Genomic DNA, 12083 nt, shown 5'->3' with positions numbered 1-12083 from the left:
AAAATTGATCTTAAAGACCCATCACACATACTTTAATGTTTCTGCTACACAAATATGAATCATGAGAACCTTGAGACCAGAAAGCAGCAATGAATCGACAATCTATTTCTAATACGAAAAAATTTTTACAAATCCCATGCCTCAATTATTAGAGCTTTGTCCATATAAAAAGTAAATTCACATACACACACACACTCCCTAAAATACATTACTTATGAAAAATATATTGCTACTTTAACAGAGTCAGCTTCCTGCTACACTGAATTTCAAGTACTACTCATGTGCATATGCAGTATCTTCCTAATAAGTAGAGATCTGCTTCTTTAAATTTTAATTATTTTTATTTTTTATTTTACTGTATTTTCCCCATTACCATTTATTCCCCCCATACCCTCTTCCACTTCTACCCAACCCCCTTCAGAAATCTGCTTTTGATTTTATACATGCATCCCAAATAAGTCACATATAGCATCCTGAGAAATACTGGAACACTGGCTTTCCCCTATCATCCAGTTGTACGTGAAGTTAAGACAAGACTAAGAACATGAGGCCCGCACGTTCTGTATGGTTTAAGTCACAACTCCATTTCTTCTCAGCTGGGAGGTCTTGGGCACATTACAGAGCCTATCAAACCTGATTCCCTCATTTATAAAATGAGGGTAACAAGTGCCAACCTTCTAAGTTTGGTGGCTAAAATAAAATAGTGCAAATCCTAGTGACTAGTACACAAAAAACAATGTTAGTTATTATTTATTATTAATTTAAACAAACGCTTTCCCAACTACACACGGTTGTGTAATCATCATCATTCATCACTAGATGGGTGGGGGAGGCCTGACCACTGGTCTTTATAAAACGGCAGAATCGAATAACTTGCACACCTGTATCAGTTCAGCATATTTAAAAGGAAAATAAATACAATTTGATAGAAGGCATTTCAAACCACTTACTGATATCTATCCTCTGTTCAACTGGCAAAGGACTGACTCGGCCAACAAGTTTTGAGAGACATGTTGCTGCAAGGAGCTGAGCATAGGACGTCTGAAAGAATGATAACATTTATTATCATCACAAAGGAAACTAGAGAAAGTAAAACTCTATAGTAAGAACTTTTCCCAAGCAATAATGAGAATTTTTCACATGAAACAAACAGAAAAAGCATAAAATTTAAAACAAAATATCTCATCACAGCAGAACGTCTTCACAAACACAGAAAATAAGGCTGCAGCCAAAGTTACGTCTTCAAGTGTCTCATTTGTTAGCCAAGCAAGGAAAGCCACTTACCAATGCGGTTAACTAAATCACCATTATTTTACTGCAGCAGCCACAGAGGTGCAAGCAGAGGAAATCAACTTCAGACCACCAGCCTTTCGGCGAGAACAACGCTCAGGTGAAGGCATCCGAGCAACATGAAAAGCAGATTTCAAGCGAGGCGAACGACCTGAGGCTCTCCTCAGTGCTCATGGAGGTGACAGATGTCACTAACACTGCCCATACCATCGCCGACACTCACTGTTTAGTCCAGAAGTCAATGCTAGGTATGGAGTGACTACAGAATTAACCTCTGAAGAGTCTGTGAAACTATAGGCCAGAACATTCTTCACGAAGTAGAGAAAACACGAATTCTGTACGACCTGAAGCCGCGTCTGCTAGGATGCGGCACCAGCGGTGGCAAACACACGTGGAGCGGAAGAGGGCTCCTGGATGTGCGAGCCTGACGCCTGCGGTCAGTCCCCGCGTTACCATCAGCGGACACTCTGCTGCAAGCGTCTGAATCCGTCGGTGCTAACGAAGCAGAGGTGGTGTTAACTGTGGACTTGTACTCACTTCCGTGAACTTACCGTCATTTCTGCAAATTTCTATCGGAAACAGAAGCTGAAAATCCTGACTTTCCCTACCTCACAGTTAGTTCAATAGCTTAGCAGTGGTCAAGTTTTGTCACAATTTTTATTGTTAACTCAAGGCCGAGACTGAAATTTTTCTGAATGAGAAGAACCATTCTAAGCCACTACTGCTGAACACTAAATGGCTTTAAGAAATTAGCTTTTGCTGTAAACTTGATGTCTCTTAATGATTTCAACCTCAAGTTATAAATGGCCTAAAAGGCAAACGGTGCTCGGTACTTACTTACAAAACTTATATTGCACTAAAATAACAACGGACATCATCTGAATCACAAGTATTACCAAGCTGCTTTATATGCTTCCACTCCGTCAAAAGTTTAAAACAAGTAGCTAGATCTCTGTTCCGGATACATTTTCTGGGCTCAAACGACAGCTCCAGCAGCAGCTGTCAGACCTTATGAAGCAAGCGCATATTTTAACATCCGTTTAACTGAGCAACTGAGGAGCATCCACCTGACCTTCCATTGGAAGTGACTAATCAGCAATGTATTCACATTTTAAAAGGCAAATATCAAGAGAAGTTTTAACGGAATTCTATAAACGCCTTCTCCATGATGAATATGCTTAATTAAAATCGCATGCTCATGGACGGATGTCAGTATTTGTCAGAACCTACCTGTGTGAAAGGGCATTTTCAAAAATGAAGTATGTGAAGTCTCGTTACAGATCGGTATTAACATATGAACGTTTGCAATCAACCTTGATGACAGGAAATACTAACTCTGAACACCAATGAAGCACAATATTACCCCCCAAAGGATAATTCCACTCTTTTTATTAGCAGGCCTGTATGAAGAAAACTGTACTCAATTATTACATTTTAAGTTTCATCAATAAAACGTAGGGAAATTTGTTCTCGCTTTTCTCACAGACATGTTTACAGAAGACCCTTGATTTTGTCTCCTGGCCCGCACAGTCTAAACTGTCTACCGTCTGGCGCTTCGCAGAAAAGGTTTGCTGACCTCTGCTCTAGACCCCAGGGTCGCTTACGGTCTCGCTCACCGTGTCATTCCAGAGCTCTGTAGTTACACAGCTATGCCTCCTCGACTGAACCGTGAGCAGCTTCAATGTGCGAACGTAAAGCAAGTAGGTAGTACAGCATGAGCTAATGGCTGAATGAAAGGCTATGAAGCTCCAGAAGGGAGGGAGGCAAGAGGTCTTCAGCATCCCCCGAATCATTCCTTCCTGTTTCAGAGTCAATTACAACTTGCCTCTCCCACCTTAGATTTTTTTTGTTAAAGCCGTCAGTCAACTTGATAAAAATGTAACTTTTGCCCACTGATATGATACATAAAGAGGGGCCAACCGGAATCAACAAACGATTTCAATTCATGCCTATTTCCGCCTCCTGCGCCCTCCTCTTAAGTGTGCTTTCATTCAGGCTTTCCAATTCTTTCTCTGATTCATCTTTCTGACAATGAAATAAACTGTAGTAAAAAGACATGTGGTAATACCTGTCAGTCATCACTGTTAACCTGCATGAGCTCATTGAGCATGAATGACATATATCTACTGATCTTTCACGATTAATCACTTATCAAATACTTACTGTTCCTTGTTCTAATAGCAGTTGACACTTGCTGAGACATTCTGGGCTGTCAATAAGGTCCAGGAGTGCCTTCTCAGCCTCTATTCTTTGTGAAAGATCAGTCCCTATGTAGAGATGAGTACATAATACTTCCAATTCTGCCAAACTCTTGAAAAGAAAAAAAGTGAACATTTTACTTGAGTGGAAAAAATCAGACAAATTTATTGATCACAGGAAACGGGAAACAGGGATACAGATATGGTGCCTGTGTTCGTCAACTCAATACATGCTTACGGAGCCACCTCTACTTACTAGAGGCCACGTTGGTGAACAAAAGGCCTCTCCTACCCCCAGGTTATTTAATTATAAACAGACAGTTCTTGATGGGAAAGTAAGAGTACAGAAAGAGGAGGACTTGCCAAATCCAAGGACTTAGGAAAAGCCTGCCTGAAGTAATAACGTTCATGCGGACCTGAAAGGGTGAACCAGACAAAAAATACTGGAGCGCAGTCCCGACAGAGAAAACAGCACTAACCAGGGCCCAGAACAGGGCTGCATCATTCCAAGGCATTAAAAGGTCAGTATGACTGGTAAAGGGGCAGCTAGGAGGCCATGCCAGATGAAGCCAAAGAGATGGGTGGGAGGAACTACAGGCAAGCTGCAGACACTACACCAATATACAGCCTTTCTCAGACTGCAAGAACTTCTATGGTGCCATCTATTAAAAAAAAGAAAATGGTAAATGCACGCTGATTTGGGGCTTCTGAACTGATGACTCAGAGCTGCAGGCACACTCTCTATGATTTCTAGGAACTATCACTCGACCCGTGTTATAACTAGTTTTCACTCTGTAGGCTCCTACTTTACAGGCAAAGAATAATTCATCCCGTTTATACGTATAATCTCAGCTGAAGATACAGGACGCACAGATACAACCTGGAAAAAATTTAAAAATGAGCTCAGCATTCCTCTCAGCTTTAAAGAACTTTTGTTAATGGCATCCTACTAAAACGAACTCCTCCCTTTGAACTTGAATCAGAAGAGAATTATTCTTTGGAGGACAAACAACAATTGGCATAGATTTCAATGTCAGGTAGGCATATGAAGAAAAGCTATGCTGTGTCCTTTCTGACCTGAATTTTTGTGGCAGCCTTATGGTTGCACTGGTCCACACTGTCCCTCAAGTGCATGGATACCTTTGCCTAACAGGAATGCACGGGAAACACGGAGATGAGACCGCCCCGGCTTCCCTGACCCTTCTCACTTCTCCCTCCTTCTTGGCTCCCTCCCAGCACTCTCCACTTCCCTATCCAGGTCGGAGCCCAACTTCCCAGGCTTGGGAATTTTCAGTGAAAATAATACAAAAGAAGGGCTTCAAGTGGATAAATTAAAATAAAGGAAAAAATAAAATAACATAAAGGATCTCAAATGAGCCACATTTTACACAGCCCCCTTACCCTGGATGGTCCCACAAGTCTTCTTCAGAGTACTACTACTACTACTACTACTACTGTTACTACTACTACTACTGCTACTACTGCTACATGCTGTTCGTAGTACCAAACTCCATCGAGAACATAGGACTCGCCAATACACACAAGTCCCTCTGTTTTCTCCGAGGGCAAGAAGTACAAAAACAAAAGGAGCTACCCCTTCCGTTCTCATAATTCATGATCAAGCTCAGAAGTCTTCCTTCACCTGATGAATTCGAAGGGCTGGATTTTAGAACTGATAATACCCAGAATAATTTAATGATGAACTGACCTCGCTACATTCATCTAGGTCTAAGAGCCTTTGAAGAGGTCAACTTTGCGTACGAGAAGGACTGGGCCAGACAGTGACAAGACCTAGCTGTTTAAATACAAAAGGCAACGGAAAGGAGAGGCTAATGACAGAGTCGACCTCACAGGCGTGTCTGGAAGATTGAATGAGGGAAGGAAGCGCAACTTCTGAAGACGGCGTCCACTATAAAGGCCAGTTGTTTATTGTTAACATTACAATGAGTGGAATTACATCCCCCTAAAGATATGTCCAAGTCCCAACCCCCGGCACCCCCTTTGGAAGTAGGGTCGTTGCACATCCATAAATAAAGGATGGCAGGGTATGAAATCATCCTGGACTCAGGGTGGGCCCTAAGGATAATGATTCGTAAGAGAAAGGAGAGGGACACTTTAGAGGCAGAGACACAGGGAAGAAGGTCATGTGGAGGAGGGGCGGAGACTGGAGTGGTACAGCTACATTCCAGGGACACCAAAGATGGCCAGTGGCCGGCAGAGACAGGAGGAAGGCATGGAGCAGCTTCTCCCTCAAGGCCTCCAGAAGGAACCAACCCTGCCGGCACACCAGGCTCAGACTTCTGGCCTCCACAGGCGCAAGAGAATAAATTCTGTTGTTATAACCCACCCAGCGTGTGGCAATTTGTTCCAGCTGCCCTGGGAAGCGAGTACAAGCAACACTGATCCATTCAATGGTACCTAAGTAAATCTAATCGGAAAGATTCCGGAAATTATTTTGTCTGTTTTCTTACACTGATTTAGAGATCCTCAACACAGAACAAGTCAGGAGTGTATTTATGTTTAAGTCTAAAATGTCACCAATTACCTATGTTTCCCTCACAGGTATTTCAAATTATTAATAACTGAAAGGCAGCCCAAGATAGAAAGGTTTGAGCTTTCTCTTCCAAAAGGCTGAAACAAAGGAGAAAAAAATCAAGGTATTCTTTCACCGTAATTTTTACAGTTAAACACACGCCTGGCTACTAAGCCTTTCTAGAGGAAAGTACGCCTACACACAGACCCTCGGTCTGGTGGGAAAGCGTTCTGCAAACCTTCAAATCGGTCAGGTGCACAATGTGGTGAGTTTGCTGACTGACCAAGCAACCTTCTGATTAGCATTTGATTTTCCAAAGAATCTCTCTATAGAGACTTTCTTTTTCACAGAGAATTGATAAATTTGCATCTTAGTTTTATACACTGATGTCAGAGAATATGATTAACCTGAGAATGCCTCAAAGAAATGACTCCCTTCTCGATTTGTTGACAAATCAGGTTTGAGTTATTAAAGCTACAAGGCTTAATATCAACATTGTAAGTCCATTTAAGTAACTAATGGGTAGAACACGTAGACTTGGACACCACCTAACTCTTACAGAGCAAGTGCCAAATGCAAACAGACAGCACCCAATTTCCATAGCCTAGGACACAATGACATAACCCTGCGTACCTTATAAAGAAAGATCTTCCGAGTTATTCTGGGCTCATTTCTGGCCTTTGCAACTGATGCACAATTAAGCCTAAATGACGTGCCTTCCTTCTACACAGCAATGCCCACACATGTTATCTATCCACCGGTAAATGCCGAGTAAAAGACGCCAGGCAGCCCTGACCAGTGTGGCTGGGTTGGCTGGAGCGTCATCCCACACATCGAAAGGTCGCAGGCTGGATTCCCAGTTAGGGCACGTGCCTAGGTTGCAGGTTTCGTCCCCAGTCGGGGGATGCCTGTGAGAAGCAACTGGTGGATTCTTCTCTCTCACATAGTTGTTTCTCTGCCTCTCTCTGCCCCTCCCTTCCCCTATCTCTAAAACCAACATGCATGTCCTCAGGTAAGGATTAAAAAAAGAAGAGGCCAAACAAAAAGAATGTATATTGTACAGTTCTGTAGTACCAGAGAGGAGCTCAGTGGCTTCTGGCGGGGAGGGAAGGGAGGAGGCATCCCGCTTGGGGAATGATGGGTATGCACATTATCTTGATGTCACCCATGGTTTCACAGGGCTACACAAATGTCAAAATGCATCCATCTGCAGAGTTTAAATATGTGCAGTTTATTGCCGATTATACTTCAACAAACTAAAAAAAAAGGAAGGCTTTTGTTCTAGGGGGAAAATGTCCCCTAACAATTAAATAAATAAATAAATAAACCAATAAACCACAAAAATCCCACCTCAATTCAATTTAAAACTCTTTTCAATTACTTCCCTATATCTTTCCTGCCTTCTGGAATTAAGCTTCTTGATTACCACTAATAACAAAAAGGCCTTTACTCATTGTTCCATTTCCCACAAATTCTTTGTTTCTTCCTCCCTTTACTGTGCTTTCCTGGCTTATTCCTGGGCCTCTTGTAACTCTCTCTTCTACAATGAGTCGGATAAGCATTGTTTTAGGGCTTTATAGTTTACAGAAGTGTCTCCATCTTTCATTTTTTAAACCATCCTGAGAAGCAGACCCCTGCGAAGTGCGTATGGTAGCTTTACAGACACACTGGCGGTGAGCGGGCAGATGTGGGTGTGAGGTGCTCCATATCAGACGTAGAGGAACTGGCCAGTGTTGAGCCCCATACAAGTCCTCAGGCCCCCTGTACATGCCGCCTCCTCACCGCCACCTTGCTGCCCTTCACTTGAGTCATTGTCAACCTGCAGATGACGTCCTGGTCCGTACTTTCAACTCTGTCACCATCTTTGTATCTGTCTACAAATGTCTTCCTCTTGGGAAGCCAGAAAGATGCTGAAAACCACCCAAAAATGTCAGAAACTGAATTGAATATATTTCCCACAGATTTCCACTCTGCCCCGTTCTTTTCTTTCAGTGGCTCCAGAGGTGGAGCCCAGAGGCTAGATTTACAATCTTGATGTTATCTATGGCTCTCAGTTCCCCCTAGTCCCTCCTCTGTAATTCAGAGTTTGGTCCCACCCAAAGAAAAGTCCAGCCTTTGCCCTCAGGTCTGGGAAGGTAATCTAGGTCATACCCGATAAGAATGCTTTTGTTTAGAACCCAGTGTGTGGAGGTCCACCCCATAGTCTTAAATTGGGGTCTGGCCACACCAGAAATGCCAACCACGTGTTTTAGGGTGGGGACTTTGGATTACATGGTATCCATCTCCCTAAAAGACTGAGATCAATCATATGGGCAATCAATCAATCATGGCTACGTAATGAAGTCCCAATAAAACCTCCAAAACTCAAAGCTCGGGCTTCCCTGGTTTGCAATACTCAGTGCGTTCCGCTCACATATTTGCTCAGAGAGTACTATGTCCTGAGGACAACGAAAATTTTGGAATTCTTCGAGACTCCACCCTACGCATCTCTTCTTTTAATGAGCTTTAATCTGTCTACTTTCCTGGTGATAAACTGCAACCTCGAGTATGACTGCCTTCATTGAATTCTCTGAGTCCTTCTGATAAACTATCAAACCTGAGGGTAGTTGTGGGAAAGCCCCCCCCCACCCACACACAGTTAGTGTCAGAAGGTAGGGCAGTCTTCGGAGCTGTGCTCTGGAAGTTTGGCTAATTTCAGATATATATCTGGTCTGTCATAATGTCCTACCGATTCTTTTTACATGAAGACTTCACACCTCTATATGATATTCACAGACAATAGAGCAATGAAACATTTTCTAACTGTGGCCTCCAGTACCCTGGATTCTTAATTGGTTTCTTTGGGAATAAGAGTGGCAGCTTTAAGAGTCTGGCACATACTTACTAAGTAACCTCATGCAAAGTATTTCACCTTCCTAAACCTCATCTTGAAAATGATTAAATATTATTTTGAAATAATATCCACCTGCCAAAATAACTATCAAGACTAAGATGGAAAAGATGAGAGAAAGCTTACTCCGGTGTCCGGCACACAGCAGATCCACAACACACTGTAAATAATGCCTTAGTCACTAACAACGACAGAACACTCTATTGCCGCCTGCCTCCTGTTCCTCCAGTTCAAGCCCACACTGCCAAGAAGATCATTCCCAAACCCCGTTTCATCATGCTACCATCCCGTTCAAATACAACAGTTCACAATCACATCTAGATCAAATAAGATAGCCTGGCTGGGTATTAAGTAGCATGACTATGGTCCCTAGTTCTGGAACAATCCTGAGAGAGAAAAAAAAAATCAACCAACTAGGTCGCCTAAATTATCCACAACGTTCTCTCCCGATTCTTGTCAAGGTCCCTCTGTTCCATGTGCTTACCCTACATCTTCCTTGTCCCCAACTCGAACTTTCCTCACGCTGCTCCTCGTCCCGGATCTGGACTGTCTCCCCTCAGACAACCCAGGTCCATTACTTCCTTTGGGACAGAGTGCCCTAACTCACCGCTTCCTAACCAGAATGTAAGTACCCTAGTGGGTCATGGGTGCGCCTGATATTGATTCTGCTGCCCCCCGTGCAGCCAGGCTTCTGGCTGTGGGCAATTTATGTCAATGAGCTACACAATTAGCGTTTTTTATGTATGCCATGATGTGAAGAAGATTGTGGAGCAGAGCCTTGACCCCACCTTACACAAGTCCACTTCTCTGCTCATCACCTCAACAGCGTAACGTTTGACTGTCTGCTCTGCTGAGGTGACAGTAAAATACAGGCATGAAAGAACAATGGAACTCTGATTTACTGGGTCTACTCTAACCCTGCAGCCTTGGGCAAATCACAACTGTTCCAAGACTCAGTGTCTTCAGGAATAAAATATATGCACACTTCTCAAGCTAGTTGTGGGGCTCAAAATCTACAATGAGCATATGAAAATGCAAAATGCTAGGACTGGTTATCATTATTAATAAATGCTCCTTGAGTTACCAGGACAACAATATGATCCTATAGGCTGAAAAGATTTCAAAGTGAGAAGTTTTGGAGCTTTTTTCTGCCCTCCCCTCCAAACTATCTGATCTTTTATTTGTCCCATTCCACTTTTAAGCTGCCCACAGCTGCTCTGAAATACACTGCTAGGAAACCAGTATGGGCAGTTTGGGCATTAGCAGCTAATTGCTCCAACACTCTAAGTATGAAGCAGTCTTCCAGGACTGAGTGATAAACTATTATGCATCATCTTTCCAAGTCTGAAAACGTTCCAAACTTCCGCCATTGATTTTTAATTTACCCTCAAGATTTGAACTGTTAACATCTGACTGCCTGTTTACAATCCCTAAGTCCCCCCTGTGAGATTCTTCCTGTGAAAATTTCCCAGGGAGGCATATTTATAAAGTGATAATAAATTACATTCTTTTGACCTGGAGACCCTTAAAATGGCGATGAGTCAGAAGGCCATGTGCTAACCCATCACATCGTGGAGCTGTCAGTTACGGAATGAGTCAGCGTGAGGATAGGGGGACCCAAAGAAGTCTGCAAAGAGTACGTGACACTTGGATACACTGTCACCATATCAAGAAACTGCCTACCCCTCCCTAGTCATCTCCTGCCACCCACAGCCTCCCCTGCTCCCATCCCTTTTGTGTAACTCCTCCCCTCCAGCCAGACCCAACTTCCTGCAGTGCGCCATGTTCTTCCAAAGTTCTTTGCCTTGGCTCACATGGTCCGTTTGCCTCTTCCCTTCCTCTTCACCCAGCCAACTCCTACAACTCTTTCGAGAACCCCTAGATTGCAAGTTCCCTGACAGTACATATCATCCAGTTTTGCTACGGCTGTATTTTCAATACTTAGCAAAGTAGGAATTCAATTAAACAAGGGGGCAAATGGAAGCTGCAAGAACTTCGAAGCCTCTCCTGAGTCTGAGAAGCCTAGCAGCTCTGCCTCCCACACTTGGTGGGCTGCCCCCTTCTCCGCGTTCCCATGATATCCTCTGATGAGTTCTATCACACCGTTTTTCACGTGTACTGTAATAATGTTGCATTCAATGAGGGCAGGGATGGGAAAATGATGTCATTCTTCATCCCAGAACTTTGCACAGTGCTTAAGACACAGTGGGGAGCTCTATAAATGTTTGTTGAATGAATAACTGGATGCACACGCTCGAGGAGCCCGAGAATGCGTGAGCCTCCCTCCTCGAACATCCTTAGCATCTCCACGCTCCCCGCGCACGCCGGGCCACGGTTTGCGCCTCCAACTCCCTACAGACACAGCCCCTGCCCGCTCCGGCCAGTTAAAGTCCAACTGCTGCCACAGCACCTTCGGGGACTCAGGGCCCCTCTCGAGCTCCGTCCCAACAGTGTGTTGACTGACGACAGAGCCGTGGCCGGCGACGCGGCGGGAAGGCTGTCCAGCCCGACTGGGTTCCCACCTGCCTGGGGGCCGCCAAAGCCGCCCTTCCCTCCGATCCCCAGGGTCCGCACACCCCCCGAGCGGCGACCTCTGAGACTGGCCTTTGCCCCTCCACCCTCCACCCCCCACCCCCCGGCTCAGGCCGCCCCTTCCTCCGGCCGGCGGTGTACAGCCCAGCAAGTCAGTGACCGCATCCCTGGGATGCCGGTCCGCAGCCCCGCGGCCTCTGCCGCCGCCTTCGGCCCTCAGTCTCCAGATCCCAGAGTCCCGCCGGGTTTCCCGGGCGGTGGAGTGGGGACCCGCGGCGCAGAGCGCACTGACCTGGAAGTGCAGCGCCATCTTCCCGGGAGGCGGTGCTGGCCAGCGGCCCGGAGCCCGAGGGGAGGGAGAGGAGGCGGGCGCCGCCAAAGCCCCAGCGGCCCTCGGGGTCCCTGCGCCGCTCGCCGCTCGTTCCCTCTGTCTTCCCCGGTGTGTGTTGCCTCCTCGTTCTAGGCGCTGGACAGGGCGGAGCCTGACGTGAGGGGCGGGGCAATAGAGGCGGTGCGCGGGGGCGGGGGGGCGGGGGATAAGAGGGCGGAGCCTGGGGGGCGGGAATCTCAACTGTCCTCGGCACCCTTTTCAACCGCTGTTAGTTTCATGCCTCTGTCCTTTGACACAACCACCACAACC

General features: G+C 45.3%; 1 protein-coding gene across 2 annotated transcripts in view; it reads right to left on the bottom strand.

The window, feature by feature from the left end:
- The window catches only part of RANBP17 (RAN binding protein 17), a 232708-nt gene extending 220855 nt beyond the window's left edge, over window positions 1-11853 (bottom strand). For both annotated transcript variants that reach the window (XM_053927056.1, XM_024577058.3), the window contains exons 1-3: window positions 11736-11853; window positions 3454-3600; window positions 951-1041 (exon numbers count right to left, since the gene is read on the bottom strand). In XM_053927056.1, the coding sequence (XP_053783031.1) occupies window positions 951-1041; window positions 3454-3600; window positions 11736-11753 (256 nt within the window). In that variant the 5' untranslated portion in view covers window positions 11754-11853. The remainder of the gene's footprint in view (window positions 1-950; window positions 1042-3453; window positions 3601-11735) is intronic.
- Between the last annotated feature and the right edge of the window lie 230 nt (window positions 11854-12083).

Source organism: Desmodus rotundus, chromosome 6, assembly GCF_022682495.2.
Source record: "Desmodus rotundus isolate HL8 chromosome 6, HLdesRot8A.1, whole genome shotgun sequence".
Lineage (NCBI taxonomy): Eukaryota > Metazoa > Chordata > Mammalia > Chiroptera > Phyllostomidae > Desmodus > Desmodus rotundus.
The sequence above is the reverse complement of the archived record's forward strand: the minus strand, read 5'-3'. Positions and strand labels throughout refer to the sequence as shown.